Raw genomic sequence first — 25,519 nt, 5'->3', positions numbered from 1 at the left:
CTCTGCTCTCTTCTCATCTCACATCTGCACTTGCCTGAGCTGCTGAGGGTGATCTCACGTTACGCGCTCTCTCTTCCCTACCCCTCCCTCACTTTTCTCCTCCTATACCCGCTGTCAGCTCCACCCCCCGCCCCGTCCCGTTTAAACGGCTCTCCCTTGGGAATGCTGTCCCATTCTATCCTCACTCTGACTGAGTGGAAGAGAGTGTGGACACTGTGAGGCCGTTGATGTTAAGAGACATGCACATATTTTCTATAGCTGTAATAATTTAAAAAAATGTAAGAGAGAAATACCTACAAACCTAGTCGGGATAAGTAAGCTGCATACCCTTATTAAAAAGCCACTGCTTTGATTACCATATTCAAGAGATGTCTGCGTATAGCTGCTGTCAGTACTCTTAATATTCATTAATTATTAATATTATGATTAATTTACATTTGTCATGTCATGCATGTAAAACAACTAGTGAGAGAATCTATAAATGAAAGAATGAACAATAGAAGGATATATAAGAATAGAAGTCAAAAGGACAGATGGTGAGAGAGGAGGGGTGACTGAAGGAATATAGTGAAAGAGTTGAGGAAAGAGAGAGAGATGTAAAACAATGGGAATGTCCCATTCTAAGCCCTGATTTACTCGGCTACCTGCTGCTTTAAAGTAGTTCACTTCCAGGATAAAAATTTCCTGGAGGTTTACTCACCCCATGTCATCCAAGATGTTCATGTCTTTCCTTCTTCAATCAAAAAGAAATTACGGTTTATGAGGAAAACATTCCAGGATTTTTCTTCATATAGTGGAAATTGCAGTTTCAACGCAGCTTCAAAGTGCTTAGTTCTTTGTCTGAGGGTGAAAAACTCCATCTCATTTTCTCCTCAAACTTCAAAATCGTCTGACTGTGTTGTTTTTTGTAAAGGGCATTTGATTTTCTTTGCACATTCGCTTTGTAAACACTGGGTCGGTACTTTTGCCGATATCACTTATGTTTGATTACGTAATACGTGAGGTCGAGACTGTGAAAGAAGGGCGTTTGCGGTTAAAAGGTATATAAATTACATTTTTTTTTAGAAAATGACTAATTGTTTCGCTAGATAAGATCATTATTTCTTGTGTATTTGCACTGAAACTGCAATTTGGAGCTTCAACCCATTGGCCACCAATGAAGTCCACTATGGAGAAAAATCCAGAAATGTTTTCCTCAAAAACAGTCTTTTCGACTGAAGAAAGAAAGACGTGAACATCTTGGATGACATAGGGGTGAGTAAATTATCAGGAAATTGTTATTGTGGAAGTGAACCAATCTAATGTGCATCCCCTTGTTCCTATCATCTCTCTTTACGTAATTTAGAGCTTGAGATCACAATGTCATACAATAGTCTCCCTGACTCTTTAAAAAGGCCAGAGTATTTAAAATTGTATGATTTTGTGTCATCCAGTTTAATAAATGATCTCCAACCCCACAGAGTAAAATTAGGAAAATCTAACTCACCGCTTTCATCATCTTTAGAGCCGAAAGATCCTGTGCTGCTGGTTACGTCTTCATCATCTCTTTCTTCATCCTCTGCTTCAGAGGCGCTCTTGTCTGCATCAGGAGTCTGGGAAAACTCCTGAGCTTCACCATCTGTGGGAGAAATGTCTTTTATCTCCTCAGGAGGTGTGGAAATGTCAATGCTTTCCTTCTCAGTTTTTTCTTCCTGTTCTGGCACAGGTGTGGAGTCTAGATCTTCAGATGTAGTTATAGAGATGCTATCGTCATTTTGAGCATTCAGTAAATCACTGACATGATCCACTGAGGTAAAGATGAGAGAAAACTTGGGTTTTTTGGAAATCAGAGGAGGCTTCTTCTTGGGTGTAGTGTTTGGGGTTGTCTCAAGACCATCTACTTCAGATGTATCCTTAACCTCACCAAGATCTATGGAACCATTTGTAAGGCAAGATGTCTGTTCAGAATGTGATATTACACAGTCAGGTTTTGTTTCAACATGGCTATCCTGGCTATGCTGGATGGAGAGTTTTTTCTCCGGAGATGGCCTTAAATTTGGAGGTGTGCAAGGGATGCCCTGAGGAACTGTGGGATGATCTGGTTTTTGAGGCTTCTCTGGTGATTGGGGTTTGGCTAACTGACTGACCCCATTGTTTTCTGGCCTTTTAGCTGGCCGAAGCTGCACACTCTGCAGGGCAAAAGGAGTGATGAGAGGCATCTTACTAGGCTCCTCAGAGTGAGGCGACACTGGTTTTCTTTCTAGGTTCACTGGTTTTAGGCTGCCTTTAATTTCCTTCAAGCAGGCAGAAGAAGGTGTAGGTGGTGTCAAGCTGGGTAGGTGTTGATTTTGGGGTGGAGAGTAAGCAGGCAGTGGTGGTGGTGGTGGAGGGCTGAAAGATCTGTTGAGGTCAGTCAAGATTTCTGGAGGTGGAGGTGGTGGAAATTCAGGGGAGGAATTGATGTAAGAAGGGCTCATAGATGCTTGTTGATTAGGGGTTGTGGGTAAAGGAGGTGGTGGAGGAGGAAATTTCTGGTCTATAGTGCAAACAGGGCCGGAGGGTGGAAGGGGAGGAGGAAAGCATTGAGAATTAAAAGGTACAGGGCCAGCTGGAAGAGGAGGTGGATGAGGAATATTGTTTCTGTTGGAATCAGAGGTGTTGGAGGAAAGAGAAGTGGAAGAGGAGGATATGGATACAGATGAAAGCAGGGATGATTTTCTTTCAGGCACTCTAGGTTTGGGTTTGCCTGATGGGGACATGCATCTCATGAAGGAAGGAACGGGAGTGCCAGCTGTTGGAGTGTTGGACTGACTTGAGTATCCACTTGATGGAGAAGTCAACCGATGTACCCTATCCGGTGACGAGGTGCCTATTCTGGGCTTCACAGACACATCACTTCCTTCCTGAGCAGGAGGAAGATTAGCCTGGTTACCACTGTGGAGGCTTTTCCCATTTGCCATCTCAACTACTTGTCCAGCATTGGTGCATGCTGACTGTGTCTGATCTCCAGATGGACGAGGGTACTCCATGTAGTAGCCCCAAGAGTCTGCATAATCAGAACGGAGGCTACTAGTGTCACTATGAGAAGGTGTGACGGGACAAATGGAGTACACGTGAGCCATCCCTGTAGCTGATACACCACTACTGCCTGCACTGATGCTGCTCTGACTCCTGGAACGAATCATCCAGGGGTCCTCGTAGTCACTACAAGGACTGTGAGACGGTGAGGTGGAAGAGCCTTTGCCTTTCAGCCCATTCTGAAGTGACTGTTGCAGCGTGGCAATCAACGACTCATTGAGTAGAGAACCATTGCTGATAGCAGACTGGTTAATATTGGCACTGGGAGAGCTGTTTTTCTTAGGCTTTCGTCGCAGAGAGTCTGTGCGTGCTGGTGGAAGAGGTGGTTTCTTAGGCTTGCGTAGAGAAATGGAACGGGACAGTGACCTGTCACTGTACAAGCTATTTCGGTCTTCTTGTTGACCCAGGCACTCGTACATACTGTGTCTTGCCGCTCTTCCTCCAATGCCATGACCGTGGCCGCTACCCTGGCTCCTTGACCGAAGGCCTGAATCCAGATGCATGGAAGTGTAGTAGCCGTCGTTGTCCATAGAGTAGAGCGAACTAGAGTCTGTGCCTTTTGAGGAGCGTTCAAGGCTACTGTAGAGATGATTTATGGGTGTTGAGCAGCTGGAAGATAGTGTCCTTCTGGGCAAGACATTCTCAGGAGTGTCGTAAATCCATTGCTCTTCCGAAGACAGTGTTCCTGCGGCAAGAGTGCTGTGGCTGTGCAAACTGCTATCGGACTGGCCGGTCTCACTGCAGGTATCCTTCGCTCCAGCTTCTGGTGTGTGTGATCTTGTGCCTACACTGCTGGTGCTCTCAGTTGAGACCATGCTAAGAGGTCTAGCTTTTGCATACGGTGACCCAGCAAGTGGACTCTGGCCAGGGCTTGATGTGGTGTGAAGTGCGATAACCTCAGCAGAACATGATAGAGTAGCATTAGGTATGAGGGAGGTTGAGTAGGCTGCATGTGGAGAAACTACACAGGCTGGTCCCGAAACAGATCCCCACTCTCTTTGAGTACCTCTAACCTCCTGAGATTTTGGGCGTGCTTGGGTGCATACCCTTGGGGCATTCCTCATGTGCACCACAGTATCATCTACTTGTAATTTTCCAATCTGCTGAGTTGGTTTTGCAGTGGAGTCTTCTTGTCTGAAAGGGGTGCTACTGTAAAGGGGCTCTGCGTTAAGAGAGACCCGTGCGCCTCGCGGCAAGCTGTGAAAACGCTGGATGTCATTCCCAAACTGTGGTGCCATTACAACAATTGAATTTCCAGGGGAGGTCCCATCAGAAACAGAAGAGATGTTCATGGCAGAGGTGGAGATGCCGGCCATCTGAGCGGCAATTCCTTGTCCCTTCTGAGCCCGTATTCTCCTCACAGAGGGTGGGACGATTTTCACATCCTCAGTCTGGCAGCCAGAATCTTTTGTTATAGATCGACGAAGAGTTGAATTCCCATTTATGACTCGCCCAAGTGTTGAATACTGTCCAGGTATAAACATGGACTGTGGCCGAAGCTCTCCTCCACGCCCTTTAACAGCTGCAGAGAAAAACAGAAAAGAGACAATTATGACAAATTCTACAGCTGCTTGTTTCTGTTTCTCTCCCATCCGTCTCTTTGTGACATCAGCTGCCAATCAGATTAACCCTCTCTGCTGAGAGATAATTAATTTAATTAGCTGCAGCCACATGTGGCATGTTAATGACTTCTGGAAACTTTGATTAAGACTGATAACTTAATGGCTTATAGCAAATATGTTGTTCATTCCTGGGTGTCAATGAGAGTGTGTGCACTAAATCAAGGATCTTCAAAAGGAGGACCTGGCAACATGCTTCCACACAAACCACACATATTTATGGGCTTATTCATATATGCGTGCAAACACATTTTTAGAGTTTAGTTGCAAACCACAGGCTGTTAATGCATTACACCTCCTGTTACCATCATAAGCACACCGCAGAGTGTAATCTTTGCATCTTCTTAACGTCATGGTCAATGTTAGGAAATAAATTACCATAGCCACCAGACACAGACTTGTCTTAAAAGCATCAGATCAACTTTAGTTTTAGATATATGACACTGGTGCCTGAAGTTAGCCCTTACCTCTGCATATATAAACAACAGAATGGGGCTTAATGCAGATTTATAGTGCATCGTTATCAGCAAAACATCTTTAAAGAGCTTGACACTCTATTTCTCCCCCACACCCATCTGTTCTGATAAAAGAGGGTTGATTAAAAGCTTATCTACAAATAGAAAATACAAATAGTGATGCAGAATGCCCTTTCCACAATCCCCATAATCTGGCATGTGCACAAACAGAAATGGCATTTTAACGCTGTGCTAGTGTTATTGAAAATGGATATATATGAAACTTGCTCATAATTCACACCCAACGCTGATGACTATCTGCAATTTTCTTTCTTCAACTACATCTCTTTTACCTCCCCTTCCCCCTCCATTACTTCCCTGATGAAATATGAAGTGTTTTGCCAGAGGAATCTGAATAGGGGATTATGCAGTGGCTTCAGTTGGCTGCAAAGCAGAATGTAGCATGCCATTTCCAACAATGGCTCCAAAATCAGCACTCACATACACTAACAGGAAGCAAACTAAACAGAATCAGGGACCGTGACCCAGGGGAGTGGTGGGAAATGGAATGCCGCTGGATGCAGCTGTTGGATGCTGAGATTATATAACAGAGAGAGCGTCAAGAATATGCATGCAAAGGCTCAGTGAAAAGAGAAGTAAATCAAAATTTAGGGCATGAGAGATTTTGCTAAGATTACCAAATCGATACATGATTTGAGACTCAATATAATTTATTTTGGATAAAGAAAGAGCGCAGATTAGGATAATTCCAAGTTTCTAAAATGAATGCACAGAAAATGCATTGACATGGGAATGAGGCACGATCATGTCAAACTACATTAGATGGTCATGACAGCTACAGTACTACATGAAACTCATGGAAACTAAAAGGTGAGGCAGAGGCAGGAGCAGCAGCAGAGAGAGCTGGCAAAGCCATACCATACCTAGTTCCAGTTGGACGCTGTCAGGCACCCCTGAAATAGTCTTTCTTCGCTTAACCTTCTTGGGCCGGCGGACCAGAGTGTCAGTGTTTATTAGGGAGCGGCGGATGCTGGCCTGCCTGTCAAACGTCTCCCCTGGAGACCAGTTGACGAGGGCAGACAGGCAAAAGGGCCAGTTAGTAACATACATGCATCACACGTGCAGTGCACTCACACACACACACACAGTTTCAGTACAACTTTCATGCAGAGCCACACACATTCTGCATAAGCAAATGATGTGAAAACCAAAGACAAAGACAAAACTGCATCATATCTACACTCAAGCATGTATCAGTGTGTCTGTGTCAAGAACGTAGCTGTATGTGACCCTTGACTACAAAACCACAAACAATTTACATGTGAATAAACAAGCTTTCCATTGATGTATGGTTTGTTAGGACAAGACAATATTTGGCCAAGATACAACTATTTGAATATCTGGAATCTGAGGGTGCAAAAAAAAAAAAAGAAAAAAAGAGAAAATTGCCTTTCAAGTTGTCCACATGAAGTTCTTAGCAATGCATATTACTAATCAAAAATTAAGTTTTGATATATTTACAGTAGGAAATTTACAAAATATCTTCATGGAACATGATCTTAATATCCTAATGACATTATGGTTTTGTGGTTCAGGGTCACATATGTTCAAGAGTGGAAAATATATGCTTGCAAACTGCATTTGTATGGGGGATACAGGTGTGATCTGTAGTATACTAAGGGAAAATCTAGATCTAAATACAAAGTTCTTACTCTACATAAGTATATGAAGAGTGAAATATAATATTAGAAACAGCGTTTTATCCATAAAAGCACTTTTGTGCTGTAAGATGTGCTGTGGCACTGCAAAAGCGAGGGAACTCCAGAGACTGGGCACTGTTGACTAAGCTTCACCACGCTGGGATGTCTGACTAAGTCACGGAGCTGACAGGCTGAATTAGTGTGTGGGTGTGCAAGTGTGTGTGCTTTAAAGTCTAATACAGTTTCTTCCTGAGTCATAGTGAAGTTTTTTGAAGGGATTGGAAATACAGAGCTTATTCTATCTGAGGAAGAGACTATGTAAAAGGTGAGACTGTGTTCTTTTGGATAAGGTGTGTGTATGTACTTCACAGCAATGAATTTGTGCATTTGCAATGAGACTTAAAGCTCAAACAGATAACTCTTAAAGGTCAGAGAGATGGAGGAAATGACAGAACTGTTAATATGAGAGTTGGATTAGTTCACTCCTGAATTAAAATTTCCTGAAATTTTACTCACCCCATGTCATCCAAGATGTTCATGTCTTTCTTAAATCGAAAAGAAATTAAGGTTTTTGAGGAAAATATTCCGAAATTTTTCTCCATATAGTTGACCTCAATGGGGATCAAAAGGTTCAAGGTCCAAATTGCAGTTTGAACGCAGATTCAAAGGACCCTACACGATCCCAGCCGAGGAATGAGGGTCTTATCTAGTGAAATGGTCGGTCATTTTCTAAAAATTTTTTTTTAACTTATATACTTTTTAACCACAAATGCTTGTCTTGCAGTAGCTTGACTTCATGCATTACATAGTCATGTTGGAAAGGTCACAAGCGACGTAGGCGGAAGTAGGCATTTAAAATGCGAGCGTGCAAAGAAAGTCAAAAGCCCTTCACAAAAAAGCTAAAACAATGATTTTGAAGTTGGAGGAGAAAATGAGATGGAGTTTTTCACCCAAACTTTCCTTTCTGAACCGGAATGCACAGACGAAGAACTAGCCGTGCATGACCTTTTCAATGTGATTACGTAATGCGTTAAGATGTAGCTAGTGCAGAGCATTTGTTGTTATTAAATATATTAAGTTACCTTTTTTTTTTTTTTTTTTTAGAAAATGACATATTGTTTATCTAGACATGACCCTTATTGGCTGGGATCATGTAGAGTCATTTGAAACTGCATTAAAACTGCAATTTGGACCTTCAACTCGTTGATCCCCACTATATGGCGAAACATCCTGGAATGTTTTCCTCAAAAACCGTAATTGTTTTCCAACCGAAGAAAGACATGAACATTTTGGATGACATAGGGGTTGATTAAATTATCAGGACATTTTAATATAGGAGTGAACTAATCCTTTAATGCATTCAGCCACATTCATATTAGATCTATCCACATGGTTATTTATCCAGAACAGGCAGTTAGTGATCATGCATGCAGTGCTCAAATGTTAAGTACAGACATGTCAGTTAGGATTAAGTTATTTGGAATTCCAAATTAAATTTCACTATCAATTCTAAGACTTTGCTGAAACATGCAATATGAGTGTAACACAGACCAACTATATGAATTCTAGACTGACAAACATACAGACTCTTCGGAGACACAACATGGAAGTGACACTTTAACACTTCTGCAGGTTTAACTGACAGCTGACAGGATATATTTCTTACCTGTGACATTGATGGGGACAATATCTGTGAGAACGGCCTGAGCCTGCTGCCTCATCTTCTCCTCTGGAGTGGGCAGGGGCGGAGCTTTGGACCGTGACATTTGTCCATCAACCTCAACTCCCTCCACCTGCGCTGGACTCTGTGCTCTCATTTGGCAGGTGTCTTTCTCTTCCTCTCCTGAAGATGCTATGGACTGGAAAAGAGGTGAAAGTACAGTGAGTTTCATGACTGCAGGAGGCTTATAAAGATCAATAAGCAGAAAAAAAGAAAAATAAGGCATTTTTGAGACTAGTAGGGAGTTTCAGACTCTTACACTCCTTATTTTTCTTTAACTTTAGCCAAGAGTTGTTTAAGGGTTGTGCCCCGACTTATTGGAGCTCCAGGAGTATACAGAGCACTTTCACGGGCAACTGACCATCAACCCACACACTCACATAAACACACTGAGAAACTCAGAGAAAGAATAGAGAACGGGAGCTGAGAGAGGGGGAAAAACCAGTGAGGCGTTAAAACTCTGTTCACGCATTGTGATTCTGAAATGGGAACGCCGTTCGCAGCAGAGTTACAAGTGGACCATCTGAAGTTTCAATCCAACACCTGGGCCTCCCTCAGCCTCCAAACAAACCAACTGTATTTAAATCACTACAATACATTTAATTATTCATTCAGGTCACTAACAATAGTCCAAAACCTATTCACAGCTGCCTGCGGTCTTGTTTTATGTTTCAACATTTTATTACCTGTCCTGCCTCAGCTGGAGTGAAATGACTTTTAGTGTACAATTTTAAAAGTGACTATCCTACAAAAGCTTGCTCTAATAAAATAGTTAAAGTATTTTTTACATTTAAAACCAAAGCAAAGCAGTGAGAAAAAAAAAACAAGAACAAAGAATAAGAAAAACGAGTTCAGGACTGTAACCTGAGTTAACCTCATCCCAGTGGGCTGGGAAAGCAGGTCTAGGGTGGTAAAGAAGGTTAAAAGGGCATGGGATCCTTTAGGGAGGGCTATGGGTCGTAGGAGGACAAAAGGACCCCTGAAACTTTGCTATTACAGGGTCTGACCTTTCCAGGGCCCCTGAACGCAGTGTGATTAGGAGCGATAGAGAAACGAGGGAGAATGAGGGCAAGGGTAAGATGGGCGTGCTATAAACAAAACTGCATATTTTCTTGCAAAAACTTTTATGATCGTCCAATTGATTCTTTTCAAGACTTTTCAATGTGCACAGGCTGAACAGCAGCTTTGTAGAAAGAAAAACCTCAGTAAATAACACAAGCACGGCCGTTGCTTTCTAACACATTCTGAGTAATAGTTTCATTAGAGTGTCAGTCTCCTGGGGTTCAGCTCTCATAATGGGGCCACACATGGCTGACAACATTAATGAAGCCAGCAGAGATGCTGAAGAACTGAGGCGGGAACTCCACAGAGGCACATGTGGGAGGCTGTGATTCAGTACCCAGAACCCATCTGCAGGCAAACACTCTCTCCAGCAGAGGGTGGCCAAATCCTACAGGCTGCTACACAGTCAGAGCTTAAGGTTATGTATTGGGGTTGAAAGAAAAAAAACAGACTAGCTTTCTGTACTGATTTTATAACACTGTAACTATTATAATACTGTAAACCTATACTAACAAATAATACATTTTACACCACTTATGTTATTTTTTCTAAACATAAAAATGTACAGTGAAAAAATGTTGGAAAATGTTTAAAAACCTGGCATGGGTAAAACCGTATTTTTAAACTATATATAAATGCATTAAAAAACTTAAATTGTATGGGCTACATTCTTTGGTTTTCCAGCATTTTGTGTATTTGAACCCTTTTCAATGACTGTATGATTTTGAGATCCATCTTTTCTCACTGAGGAAAACTGAGAGACTCATATCCAACTATTACAGAAGGTTCAAATGCTCACTGATGCTCCAGAAGGAAACGCAATGCATTAAGAGCTGGGGGTGAAAACTTTTGAACAGAATGAAGATGTGTACATTTTTATTATTTTGCCTTAATATATAAGCTACAGAAGATACTTACATGTTCCCAGAAGACAAAACAAGTTCAATTTACCCTGATCTTCAAATTCAAATGGTTTTACCCCTCAACTCCTAATGCATTGTTTCTCCTTCTGGAGCATCGGTGAGCATTTGAACCTTCTGTAATAGTTGTTCTCAGTGTGAAAAATGGATCTGAGAATCATACAGTCATTTTTGGAAAAATACACAAAAATGCTAAGAAAACCAAAAAATCTTTGTTGTGGACTATATGTACACGTCTTTTATGTGAAATATCTAATTCAGGTCAGTACTAAATAAAAAGTAGCATGCATTTTGTATGATCTCATTTATTTTGGTAAAATAATTTACATTTTGCAGATTCTGCAAGGAGTATGCAAACTTTTTACCTCTACTGCACATATATGTAAACATACTATAAACAACAACAACATTTGTTAATAGGTAATATTTGGTAACAGATTTTATATGATCATAAACTTAAATATGCCTACCTTTCTATCAGCATCATCATCTTCGATATCCTCGTCCTCATGTTGGGAGTTTGTGGAGCCTGAGAAGGTGGGCCCCTGTGAGTAGTACTGTGAGCTGCGGAAGCCATCTTTCCTCAGTTTATCACATTCTGTGGGAAAAAAACAGACACGTCAGGACGAGTTTGAAAGGAACTTTCTAAAAACTTTCAAACATGAACTAAATTACAGAAGCAGATAGTGTTTGTTTGGTTCCCTCTAGTGGTCTGAGAATGAAAACACAATTTTTAGATAATGAATATATATACAGTGTTGCAAATTAGTTTTAGCTACAAGCACTGATACATGCATTGGAATCTTATTTCAGTTCATGTTTACTGTATCTGTCCCTAAACAAATAAAACATTAAATAGATAACATGAGGAACAACGTCAAAAGGAATCAATCTAATTATAAAACAATTTAATTTAAATTTTATTTTGCATCTTTACACTAACTTTACAAATGTTGTGGATGTTAGACAGACTTGGTAAAAAGATTAGAAAACAGTAGTAGACTGAGATCCGTTCTGCTCTGTATGTTTTGTGTGTGTGATGACAATGTGCAGACTGCATTATACTGGCTTTTTAAGCTAACTGTTGCAGATGGCAGCTACATCCCCTTGGCACCCATCCCACAATCCCTTCAGTCATCCAGTCAGCTGAATCCAGCAGCCTGCTTATCTGCTGCATGTCTTTTCTTATTTCCTCATTTTCATTTTATGACACTGAACTGCAGCTTTGTGATGATGCACCCCATTAAACAACTGAAGTGTTTTACAAACAGGTTTCCCAAACTATTCCCTCATTCCCATTTGCAAAAAAAACAACTCTCACAAAATCTCACAATTGCCGTGTTGGGCTGGTCAGGATGCTCAAACAAACAGAGTGATGCTTTGACAGCATTACATAGTATTTACACATTAAAAAAATAGGGGGGAAAACATATTGCAGCATATCTAAATTCTTTTTTTGTTTCATTCTTGAATTTAAATGTATATAAAAAAACTATGTGAGTGATTAAAATAATTGTAACATTTAAAAAATGGATTACCTAATGTTAATTAGATGTTTAATTAATTACAAATTTTATAAATGTAACATCTTTTAATTATATCAATGTATTTGGATATAATGCAACATTTATTTTTAGCCCATGGACCACAATCAAATTTGATTTTTAGCCTAAAAATTTCCCATGCAAAAAAGCAACAAACATAAGAGACAAATCCAGACAGTGTAAAATAAATAAAGCAGACAGACTGTTAAAAAGTATTCCTCTAATTCTCCAAACCAGCATTTATTTTGTTTGCTAATCCTTTACGCTTTCCATCAACACTTATTTGTCAGCTAAGACTTTAAAGAGACAAGCAAGTTTACAAATGCTTTTTAGCTCGTCATAAAAAACGTTCAAGACACCTGTGAACTTCCTCTGATCCACAAGTGTGCTTAGTGTTATTTGTCTTGGCAGAACAAAAGTGTTTTTTTCATGATCAAAGAGAGACTACCAGAAAAGAAAATGTGAGAAGTTTAAACTGCATTTGGCGTGTTTGATGATAAAGCTCTACCTGTCTTCATGTCTTCCAGTCGTCCTGAAGTCTCTATTATAGTAATATGACCTACACACCTGTGCCTGTATAATTAATCAGGCTTCACATCAGCCACCTGCACTGCTAGATCAGTCTCGGGTTACAATTAACTTCTAAGCCAAAATCTACTAACAGAACCTTGATCTGCACTGCTAAATCGACCCCTGGATGTCACTAACAGGCATTTCACAGGTGTCCACTGAGAACAAATGACATCATCGACACATTTACCTGCTGCTCAGTGTGTTTGTTCCAAAGCAATGCTGATGTCATAGGAATTGCAACAGGATCTGGTGTGTAAAGTGTGTGGATCTTACCTCTGAGAGCTGTTTTCAGGTTCACTTTGGCCTGGCGGTGCAGGTCTTCCACACAGGCCGGTCTGGAGCCCGGCAGAAAGACATTCTCCTGCTGGTGCCATGGAGCCGTGTAGTGCACAGTCCACTTTTTCTCTTCATCCAGATTAGATACAGCTAAATAAACACACACAAAGATTACAAATTATTTATATTGCATAATGAACATTCAGCATACCAGCACTTAACATGTGCATGTAACCAAATGCATGTAATGGCGACCAAATGTGCCCATTTGTGGACTCACTGTGAGTCAAAACAAAGCCAAAAGGACTCTTGCAGGCTTTCATTCTGTTAAACTTTCAACTGTGTGAATCCCGAAAACTTAGTGAGTTAAACTGAACAAGAAGACCGATACAAGCTTGCAGAGGTGCAAATGGGCCCCGATGTAAAGGGGAATTTTTTAGGAAAGACCCCTGGAGCTTAAACCCCCAGCTGTCCTGACAGCAAACAAACAAAAACAACAGGCAGGTCGTTTTAACGTGAGAGGAAGGGAAAGTAGAGAAGCAGCGTTGAGAGTTTTCTCACAGGTGTGAGGAGCTGTGTGTCCACAGGTGGCACTGAGCCGTTAGGCCGTGATGGCCCATCATGTGAGAGCTGCCAGACTGACAAGCGGAGCCCACAGGAGGCCATTGTGTTTATTCATGAGACATCAGGACTTTCAATATAGAAGTGATTTCTTACTCTTCAGAGAGACTAACACATACTGATGTGTGACTGCAAATTAATCTACCAAGGGCTTCTGTGCACATCTTCTGGTCTCCCTATTGCCAAAGAGATTTTTTATTTTTTAAATTCAGCTTTTAATTTGAAAATGTAAAAAGATAAATAAATTAAAAAAAAAAATGTATTATAATCCAAAAACGAAACTAAAAAAATATAATATTGTATATAATAGAATAGAAAATACAGAATAAAAAATGTAATTAGAATTTTATTTAAATTTACAATTTTTATATATATTTTTTTTTACAATTGATTTTGTATAAGAAGTTACAGAAGTTATAGATTTTTTTCTTTTATTTAGCAAGGATGCTTTAAATTGATCAAAAGTGATGATAAAGACAATAATAATGTTACAAAATATTTCTATTTCAGATAAATGCTGTTCTTCTGAACTTTCTATTCGAAGAAACCTATATACAAAGAAAAAAATCTAGTCGGCTGTTTTCAACATAATTATAATAATAAATGTTTTCAGAGCAGCAAATCAGAATATTAGAATGATTTCAGAAGGATCGTGTGGCTCTTGTAATGATGCTAAAAATTCAGTTCTGAAATCAATAAATTACACTTTAAAATCTATTCAAATAGAAAGCAGTTATTTTAAATAGTAAAAATATTTTAACATTTTACTGTTTTGCTGTACTTTGGATCAAATAAATGCAGGCTTGGTGAGCAGAAGAGACTTTTAAAAAAATAAAATCTTTTTGACTGGCAGTGTATGATTTGCTGCTCAACAAATGTTGAAATTGCTTATGCTATTTAATATTTTTCTGGAAACCATGACATCACTGTTGAACAGTTTAACACATCCTTGATGAACAAAAAAAAGTATGATTTAATGTACAGAAGTACAATATGAAAAGACACCAGTTGGGGAAGGTGCTGAAATCAAACTCGAAGTGTGAAAACATTTTTTTTCCCAACAACATTTTTTTTCCCACAACACTGAGCCTTTGAATGTATTGTTGTTCAAATCAATTTTGAGCTTCAAAGGGACATTTTCTCCTCAAAGGCATCATCTGTGAATGTGCAGACATCAGACAAAACAAAGCAGACAAACACATGGGAGAATGCAGAGGGCCTTTAGTACTGCAGAAAAACACGTTACAGCCGTTTGTAAACTGAACGACACAATGATCTAAAAAGTGCTGCAGGTTCACAGGATCTCTGCTTTAGGATATAAATGTACTGCTTAAAGTCTGTGAGGCCACCAAACATAAAGCCAAAAGAGAAAAAGGCCTTTAGCTTTTAGCTGTGTATAATTAAATATTTTAAACAAAAATCGAATCACCGGCTTGTCCCTGGAATGCATCCACAGTCGGAAATATTGATGCTGTGAGTTTGCCTTGGGTTAGTACCTAAAAGCTATGTGATCATGGCTTCATCTGTGTGGTAACACCTAAACAGGTCAATAATCTACCGACCAACTCACTATGTCACACAACGCAGAATCTGAACAGAACTCCACTTTCTATCACTAATTCTTTGCATGTGCATAAAGTGCATAAAAAACTGCTTTCAAATAGTTCTGCACACATCACAGAAAAAAAAGCGAAAAGGACACCTAAACACATTTGTTTGTTCTACCAACAAGACCAGATGCACAAAAAGCATTAGACAACCTTCGTACTCAGCGGGAGAGATAAAAGTGAGTGAGGCCTTTGAAGTGCCCACAATAAAAATCATATGATTCCAGAAAAGACAATACACACACTCACACTCACATTTCCCAGACCACAACCTATTAAACCTGTCTGTGTTCGTGGGGAGTGTGGAGAGCGGTAGCGGGAACAAAAACCTGCATTGTGCCCAACATCAATCTCCACATCAGCCTGAGCTCAGCACTCAGAATCAGCCCATTCAAATCTCCCATAATCCCTCTGGTCCTGCTCGTATCCATTCAAAACCCACACACACACACACACACACTGCAATTACCATCCACCACGTGTAATACTGGTCATCCACTGAAATTTTGCCTCAGAACATAAATTATCAATTAAAAATGAATCACAGTTAAAAAAAAAAAAAAAAACCAGTTTATTATGTTCTGAAACAAACTAAAAATTTATTAAAAATGATAACCAACACTGGATTATGTTTTATGAAAGCACGCTTTAATATTAACATTTAATGTTATCTTATTAAAGCATTTAATGCCAATGAACCAAAGGTCAAACTGAATACAACGATTATTATAAAGTGTTTTCCACAAATTGTGAATCTACGTTGATTAGCGATGCACAGATAATACATTCTGTTTAATACTGATAAAACATTAAATATTGTTAAATATTAAATTATAATATTCTTAATATATTTAAAATGTATTTTTCATTTCTATTTTCATTTCTATTTTTCTTCTGATGAATAAAAAGTTCACAAGAACAGCATTTATCTAAAATAGAAATCTTTGTAACATTATAAATGTTTTTATCATCACTTTTAATCAATTTAAAGCATCCTTGATGAATAAAAGTATTAATTTCTATAATTTCTATCCTCAAAAAAGCTCCAAGCGTTTGAACGATATAGTGTATGATATTACACAATTTATTTCAGATAAAGGCTCATCTTTGGATGTTTCTATTCATCAAAGAATCCTAAGAAAAATGTACTCAACTGTTTTAAATATTGATAATCTATTAACAAAAAAATGTTGCTTGAACAGCAAATCAACATGTTAGAATGATTTCTGAAGGATCATGTGACACTGAAGACTGGAGTAATGATGCTGAAAATTTAGCTTTGATCACAGGAATAAATTACATTTTAAAATATATTCAAATAGAAAATGGTTATTTAAAATAGTAAAAATATTTCAAAAATTTTACTGTCTTTGCATTGGATCAAATAAATGCTTGATGAGCAGAAAACCTTAAAAATTTTACTGTTCAAAAACTTTTGACAATAAAAGATGCACACAATCACAATTTATGTATGACAAGGTCATTCACTGGTCATCATAAGCATCATCAAGGTGTTTACAACAGGTGTGTCTATTAAGTGTACAGGAAATGACTCATCTGTCCATGCTGAGATAAAGATTTACAGCACTTTGCGAACTCTGAACGTAATTAGACACAAGTACTGACCTGCCACACATTTAATGAAATCTTTTACATTTAAAATTAACCACTAGCTGATAAATTAATAAAATATACAACGCTACTCAAACAAGTTAATATAAAACTAATCAGAAACCTGTCTGGTCTCCATCAGCACTGAAGTAACATGGTCAAAGAGTTCTTACCCTTGCGTTTGAAGTATTTAATGACCGACTTGAGCGAAGTCCCGATGAACACCATTATTCCAGTATGCGAGGCAGGTGGACCCGCTGTACAATTGTCACGGCCTCCCAGTACACGGGAGCGCTGGACAAGCAGTGTGTGTGTCGACAAACCTGTGTCCTCTTGCCAACAAGTCAGTATGTGCCTCTCCTCATTTGATCAACGCTTATCGTCTCCACAATGAGCCCCTCCTACACATACACACACCCTCAACCCAACCCTGGGAAACACCTCCTCCTCCCTTACACACTCACACACACACACTCACTCACTCCCTGGGGCTCAGAGGGAGGGGTGTAGTATATGCCCCTTGGTTCATCTGTGCTTCGGTTACCAAGGAGCTCACCAGTATGGCTCATCCAAAGCATCCGCCCTGCTTCTACTCTAATACAAGCTCATAGGAAAGACAGATCGCAAATGAGATCTCTTTAATCTCTCAATTGTTTCTTATAGGCTGCAATTAGACAGTTTTGCTAACGTCTTAGATTTTTCTTCAAAGAAAAAAAAAAACATGTACGCTCCTATATGTCTCCTCTAGAGTCAAGGATGGTCTCAATAGTTTCAAATAGTGCTCAGTTTTGCCAGGACTGCAAAGTTTTGTTTCTATTATAATACACAAGGAAAGAATAAAATTATATTATTTTATTCTATAGGAAAGAATAAAATTACAAATGAGATTTCTGTAGTGTCTTAACAATTAAATAAAACACACACTTGTTTCAGCTTTTTATTTCCAGAGAAAAAACCCTCTAGTCTACAAGAAAAATTAAAATCATTTCAATAAAAACTCAAGTTTCTAACAAAAAATCAATTTCTATGAAGTCAGTAAGATTAAAATAAAGGATCTCATGCTCACCAAGGTTGCATTTATTAAAAAATAATAATTAAAATTAATAATTTTTATAAACAATTAATAAACAATTTTAATTAAAAAAAGTTCAAAATAGCTAAATATGTAATTTAAAATGATCATTTTAATATACTGATTTGGTGCTTAAGAATTATTTATCATTAACAATGTTGAAAACATTTTTATTATTTTTGTGGAAACTGTAAAGTTCAAAAGAACAACATTTATTTGAAACTGGATTTTTGTAACAAGGTAAAAGTCTTTACTGTCACTTTTGATCAATTTAATGAATCTATGCTGAATAAATGTATTAATTTCTTTCAAAAAAATAAATGAATAAAATGAACAGTTGTGTACACTACCAGTCAAAGTTTTTTTTAAAGAATTTTCTTCTGCTCACCAAGCCTGCATTTATTTGATCTGAAGTACAGCAAAACAGTCAAATTTTGAAATATTTTTACTATTTAAAATAATATTTTAAAATGTAATTTATTTCTGTGATCAGAGCTAATTTTTCCATCATTACTCCAGTTTTCAGTGTCACATGATCCTTCAGAAATCATTCTAATATGGTGATTTGCTGTTCAAGAAACATTATTTTTATTTTTCACTTTTTTTGGAAAAAAAATTATATAAATTAATACTTTTATTTAGCAAGAATGCTTTAAATTGATCAAAAGTGATAATAAAGACATTTATAATGTTACAAAAGACACATAATAATAATAAATGATTTTGAGCAGCAAATCAGAATATTCGAATGATTTCTGAAGGATCATGTGAGTAATGATGCTAAAAATTTAGCCTTGAAATCACAGAAATAAATGACATTTTAAAATACATTCAAATGGAAGACAATTACTTAAAATAGTAAAAATATTGTTTAAGTAAAGTACTGTTCTTGCTGTCCTTTGGATCAAATAAATGCAGGTTTGGTGAGCAAAACAGACATTAAAAATCTTACTGTTCAAAAACTTTTGACTGGTAGTGCATGTTTATGCAATATCAAAATTCAAGAAAGTAACCAAATATTCAAGACTGAGAAGACAAACGTAAAAATAAATAAAATTCCATAATCTGAATGTTTTGGGATGTCTCCCCTCAGTGTCAGCCCTGCCAACAAGAGTCTCTAACATGTCTATTTTAGTTTCAAGACATTTTAGCAAAACATCTGATACTTAAACCATAAATAAGAACTAAACATCCTGAGCAATAAAACTCTTAATCCAGACTATAATTGTTTTGCTTTCATCAGTTGTAACCAGGCATATGTGTTCATACTTTGGACATCCACATATGTGCGTATCCGTCTCAGTCATTGCTAGAGGACAGAAGGAGCAGGTCTCCCACTGATAAGCCGGCTTGCCGTGTTAGCACACAGCCACTGAATCTAGACCACTAGAATATAGATCACACACACACAATCTGCCCCATTGTCTACACGCACACACACACACCATGACCCTGTTTCTTTTCATTATAAAGGGGGTGCAGAGAGATCTGAATGGAAGGGGGGAAGACGGGTGGGTGAATTTGGACCTGAATGGGGTTGCAAATGATTACTGAACTAGAGGAGGTAATGCATTGAACACCCCTCCCCCTAAAATATCCCAGTCACCCCCACAGCAAGTTGAACTCACCCTTTTAGGCCACTCTTGATCTTTACATGCTTATATTTGGTTGTTAAAATGTTGTTTTGCGTAACAAGTGAATCTGAAAGAGCTCTCTTTTACTCACTGCCAAGTTGAAACACTGAGGCTTTTCTCTGCGTACGGCCCATATCCGGCCTTTTCCTCTATATCTTGAACCTATTCTCTGCACGTGTTTGTGTGTGTATTCCAGACTCGCTTTTTCCATGCTGTCTGGCACGTGTACAGTATCAGGATTATGCAGCTCATGTGGGCTGCGGTAATTAACACGCTATTGTTCTGTTCTCACTCTACAGACGGCTCAACATCTCTGTCTGTCACTGCAGGATTACAGTCATTTCAGACAACTGTCTATCTGTGCGTGTGTTCATGCATGGGTACCGTGCGACATCATGGCTAGTATAGTCGCTTTAACAGAAATGACAAATGTTCAGGGAAGCAAACTTGGTAAAAGCAACTCAAATGTGAGGAATGTTTGCTTATTAGTGTCAGAAATATATTTGTGAGATTCCAGGGTGAAGCTGATAAGCGGGCAATCAGAGCGCTTGAATCTCTCCACTTTTCACACTTGGTCTGGGCTCTCTGCATCTGACAGATCACACTCACCCGTGTTGTGTGTGTGTATGTGTAATGGAGCTGTTGTCATATCCCTCCCCCGTCACACGCACACACACGTATGCTTTCTCAAACCATTTCCTGCAGATCTGAAAGGTGCAAATGCATCTTTATAGAAGAAATCGAACTCAGAACGGCCTATCATGAGGTCCAGACATGTTTGACCACACTGAAAATCGTTCTTTGTTTTTTCTTCTTCTTTTTCTTCTTATTTATTAAAAACTCTATATAAACTGAAAGCTGTAATATTGAAAAAAAAAAAAAAAAAAAAATCACAAAAACAATAGTTTTGTTATAAAAACAAAAGCATTTAAGATTTCAAATCATTTTATTATTATTTTTTTTTTTTATTTAAAAATATTTTTAAACCTGGATAGACATTCATAATAGACACATTCATAATAATTTTTCAAGTATATATATATATATATATATATATTAAGGAATTTGAATTGAGAAATATATATATATTTAAGAATGTTTCCCCTTAACATTCTTAAAAACTTAAAAACATATTTTTCTTAACATAAACCAAAAGTTTTTAATCACTAATTAAAAAAAATGCAAAAAATGCAGCTTAACTTAAATGATGACATTCATATTAATTTTTCAATTCAAATTCTTAAAAAAATAATATATACATTTTCTTGTTTAAACCTGAACATAAACCATTTTTGTAGAGTTAAAAAAAAAGTAAAACAAAAGTAATATTATAAAAACAAATAGTAAAAATATTTAGGATTTAAGACCATTTTATTACAACTTCATAAAAATGTATATTTTTTCTTATTTAAACCTGGACATAAACCTAAACCAAAAGTTTTGGTCACTAATCAAAAATGCAACTTGATTGAAGACATTCATATTAATTTTTTTAATTCAACTTTTTTTCCCCAGTTAGACTAATTTTTTAATACTCATGACCTTTTTTTCTCTCTAATTCTCTGTTCGCTCATGAACTTCCATCCTCCCCCATTTCCTATTCGCTCTCCTGTCATTCCTTTTGAGGCTTATTAAAGTAATCCCTATTGATTTTTCCTCTTTTTTTTCCCATATACTCTCTCCTGTGGGTTTGTTGGTCTGATCTTAAAAGCATTTGTTTGATCTATTCTAGAAAAAGAGAAACAGAGAGTATTTGGCAGGTAGGAGACCTCCAGCCAGCACTGAACCTGTTCAGAGTGTTTGTTCAGTGTACTGAGGTCAGCTCACATACGAAACACAAACACAGCTGTCTCTGCTACCACAAATACAAATATTCTGCATTTTCAATCAGTGAAGAGAGAAACTGGGGCTCTTGTTTAATCGAAACCTTATTTGATCAACAGATAGGTACCATAGCATGCTAACAAATCCTTTTGACTTTAAGGCGGAAAACAGAATTAATAAAGTACACCAAAGAATCAGGATTTCAGAGAAGTTAGAGATTAAGCAGAAAAGCACATGCTCATAAATCCACATATAATTGTTAGATTGTTTTCTTGTCTTCAAGGTCAGCCTTAATGACACTGGGCATTTCCCACACACCTTGGACACACACTCAAACAACTCTCAAGAGACTCATTTAGACAAACAGTCACACACATACATGTCCTCCTTTCTTTCTGACTTTTGTCTATGCCATTTTAATAACTGACCTGCAACGTCAGCAATCACTGGACCTCTAAAGAAAGAAAGCAAGAGAAAAATGTAGAGAAACTACAAAACCTGAACTGTATTTGCACAGAACTGATCAGCATATTCATAGTTGCTCACTAGTTGAATATCTGCAAAATATTGTAAAGTACTTTGAAACTACAGAATATAACTATGAAGATGTAACAAAAAAGTAGAAGCCTGATGAATAAAAAGGAATCTTTTCTTAGTTCAAAACATTCTGCCTCTGCTTTAAACCCCAAACACTTTGTGTTTACCCATAACAAACCACTCAATCCCTCACTATGAGACACAGTAGCTGTAAAACACTTATCAACCGTCTACTGCCACACATGAGACAAGAGAAATCTGCATAAAAACAAACATGGCCTACTTGGTTCTGAAAGAAAGGCAATAAAAGGCTACAGGCTTGGAAAGTGTTTGAAATCAAGCCTGGGCTTATTAGCATTTAGTTTGATTTGCAGATAAGGCTTGTTAATTGAGGAATGGGCTGCTAGAAAGACAGAAAGCATCTAGAATGACCATTCAAGCTCTTGGCACTCCACTGATCCTGTGTGAAGTTTCCTCAAGTCAGTTGGTTTATAGAGGCCTGTGTCTATGCAGGAGTTGTGTCACATTGTGTTGTGCCCTGAAAAGAAGACTCAAGCCATGTCTGGTCGTAGCTTGTCTGCATGAGAGTATGTGTGTGTGTATAAAAGGTCAGGCATTGTGTTGAATAATAGGCTTGGGCCCCTCAGTGAAGGCATTCCCCGTTATTGTATCATCAGCTAGAACGTCTAATGGCTAAAGCTACACTGAATACAACACACGTAACATACAAGTTCACAAACACTGTCGGATCTGACAAGATGAATACAGTTCTGACAATAAAGAAGGGAAGAAAACCAGAGATGGATGAAGAAAAGAAAAATAATTCCCTTTGAAGTGGAGTCGTTCAGAAAGCCACACCTTGGTGAGAACACAGAAAAGCTGAGCATGAAAGAGAGATGCAATAAAACATCATTCAAAGGGGAAAGATCTGACAGGAGGGAAAGCATTAACTGTTGCTGTTAATGGGTGAGCTTCTTTATGAATTACAAATCACTGAAAATTGATTCAGATCAATAGTTGAAGTGGGAAAACCCTTTCTAAAAACTTCGGCAGAAATGAGGTCAAAGTGCAATTTTCTCCCCCCAGCTCGACAAGTGTCTCTCTTAAAGTGATAGTTCACCCCAAAATAAAAATTCTGTTATTAATTAGTCTCATGTTGTTCCAAACCTGTAAGACCTTCGTTTAACTTCTGACACAAATTAAGATATTTTTGATGAAATCCGAGAGAGCATAGAGAGCAATGTAACGGAAATGTTTTATGACCCAGAAAGGTAGTACTGAAGGGCATTGTTAAAATAGTCCATGTGACATCAGTGGTTCAACTGTACTGTTATGAAGACAAATTTTTCTCTTCTGTGTCAGTCTTCGACACGCATTCATGAAGGTACCATGACCACAATGTGAACACATGTCCAAGACTGACAAGAAACATAAGAAACTGTTGAATAAATTTTGCGCACAGGAAGTTTTCTTGTAGCTTCATAAAATTAAGGTTGAACCACTGATGTCACATAGACTATTTTAACAATATCTTTACTACCATTGTGGGCCTTGAACTTGTCAGTTGCATTGCTGTCTATGCAGGGTCAGAAAGCTCTCGGATTTCATCAAAAATATCTGAATTTGTGTTTCAAAGATAGACGAAGGTCTTACAGGTTTGAGGGTGAGTAATTAATAACAGAATTTCCATTTTTGGGTGAACTGTCCCTTTTAACTTTCTCTCTTACTCCATCTCTATCTAAAATTATTAAAAAAAGTAAAAAAAACTAAATTTTGTACATTATATAAAATTATACTGTACAAATAATAAAACTATAATAAAATAAATAAACAGATTTTACTACCAGAAAATGGCTTATTTACATGTGTCTCTGCATATAATATTAAATTGATATAGAGGAAACTAGTTTACAACATAGAAAACATAGAAAAGTTATACTTGCAATGCAAACTATAATAATAAGCCATTAGTCTGCAAAACCAAATGTAGTCCTATTATTGTGTGGAATGTTTTTTGGCTTTCAATAAGCTTCCTGCACCACAGGAACAGACATATTTGGCCTTTTTTTCTGTTTTTTTGTCTAAAGGAGAACAACCACCCTGGCTGGCTATAAATAAGACCAACGACAGTCTGTTTTCAGGACACAAACAGGCGTGCAATGGTCAGCAAGTTGCCTTTTTTACGGGATACCAGGTGGGCAGCTGTTAGTGTGTCGCCCTTACACATAAACTCTTTTCAGCAAGTTTCTCTCAGAGGATTTCGAACCGTTAGAGCCGTTTGTTTGAACACTGAGGCAGTTTTGTCCAGACACGGTTAGAGTAGTAATTCTGTCTGTTTTGTGGGAGATTTAAAGGGCTGGATAAAAGTGATTTGTGCCTTTCTTTTTTTAGTTCTATTCAAGGGAAATAACTTGAAGTCAGTAAGACTTTGTGAGTCTCTTATGCATTTTTTGATCAAAAGTACAGTAAAACAGTAATATAGTTTCTCTAAACCCTCCACCTCCCCAGCTCCACCTGTATAGATCTGGTTATTATATATGCTACTTGTGCAGGAGCAGTATTTCTTAAATACTAAGAGGAGTGTATCCGCGTATGTACTGGCAGTACAAGTAAATTATTAATTTCTTTACTAAATAAATAAATAAACACTAGTGTATATGTTTTGGGGTTCCTGAATTTGACTACCTGGAACCATATCCTTCAAAACATCTGCCAAGTGCATAATTGTGTTTTGCATTTCTGCATCTACTTGTGGACCCCATGTACGGCAGCTGTCTGAGGGGAGCCATTACTGAAGAAAAGCTTCAGTTTGAGCACTAGTCTCATGGCACCTCATCAGCTGAAGATGTTCCATTGCGATGACCTGCCAAAGTACACAAAGCTCTCCGTTTCCCCAATGCACAGAGAGTTAGATGAGGTAGAATGCATGGAAACAAGTGAACCTCACACACATAGGGGCGTCTCAGGACACATTAGACATGCACACACACCTCCGCCTTCTGCTATATGGATTTGAGCGACAGGACAAATAATTGGACAGCAGTCTTTGTCTCAAACCCTTTGTGCATTAAATGCAAAAGGTGCACATGCTGGCTCTAAAAAGGTCATGTGGATAATATGTCAATAAAATGTCTCAAAGACTGTGTGCTTGTCTCATCACATGATTAACCTCTAATACAGCTCATTGAATTCATCAGTGGACAACTATGTGTTCTGTCTAGTACCATTTATATTAATGGTTGCGACAAAGACCAGTAACTGCACATGTGACATTTGCTTTAATGTATCTGACAAATTCAATAAAACATCAAGACTGTTTTTTGAGATAAAAGTGTGTTTGGAAAGATGTCTGGCTGATAGTGATTTCATTTTTACAGTAAGACCATTAATCACAGCGTGTATTATAACTGTACTATTACTCTTCATTTCACAAGGGGACAGTAAAGATCAACTCCGCATAACTGTAATGCAGATGTGGGTAAATTTAACCCACTTCGCTCCACCACTGCTCATCCAAGCTAGTAAGTGTTGCTCGGCCAATCAGAAGTGACCCTAAAAGGGTGAGACAAAATCGAAGAGCGTCAAAAGCAATCTATGAACTGCAGGACGTCTAGGCCTGACTGGGAGACGATAGACAGCATGCGGCTAGATTTCCCATAGAGCTTG

At 38.1% G+C, this 25,519-nt stretch overlaps 1 protein-coding gene across 10 annotated transcripts in view; it reads right to left on the bottom strand.

The window, feature by feature from the left end:
- The window catches only part of nhsl1b (NHS-like 1b), a 110,979-nt gene that overhangs the window by 6,761 nt on the left and 78,699 nt on the right, over positions 1-25,519 (bottom strand). For 7 of the 10 annotated variants that reach the window (XM_051139494.1, XM_051139495.1, XM_051139498.1 and 4 more), the window contains exons 2-6: positions 12,945-13,097; positions 11,025-11,152; positions 8,519-8,711; positions 6,076-6,207; positions 1,487-4,579 (exon numbers count right to left, since the gene is read on the bottom strand). In XM_051139494.1, the coding sequence (XP_050995451.1) occupies positions 1,487-4,579; positions 6,076-6,207; positions 8,519-8,711; positions 11,025-11,152; positions 12,945-13,097 (3,699 nt within the window). Of the gene's footprint in view, positions 1-1,486; positions 4,580-6,075; positions 6,208-8,518; positions 8,712-11,024; positions 11,153-12,944; positions 13,098-16,959; positions 17,143-25,519 lie in introns of those variants that run through there. The other 3 variants (XM_051139501.1, XM_051139503.1, XM_051139499.1) reach the window with 2 other exon arrangements.

Source organism: Labeo rohita, chromosome 20, assembly GCF_022985175.1.
Source record: "Labeo rohita strain BAU-BD-2019 chromosome 20, IGBB_LRoh.1.0, whole genome shotgun sequence".
Classification (NCBI taxonomy): domain Eukaryota; kingdom Metazoa; phylum Chordata; class Actinopteri; order Cypriniformes; family Cyprinidae; genus Labeo; species Labeo rohita.
The sequence above is the reverse complement of the archived record's forward strand: the minus strand, read 5'-3'. Positions and strand labels throughout refer to the sequence as shown.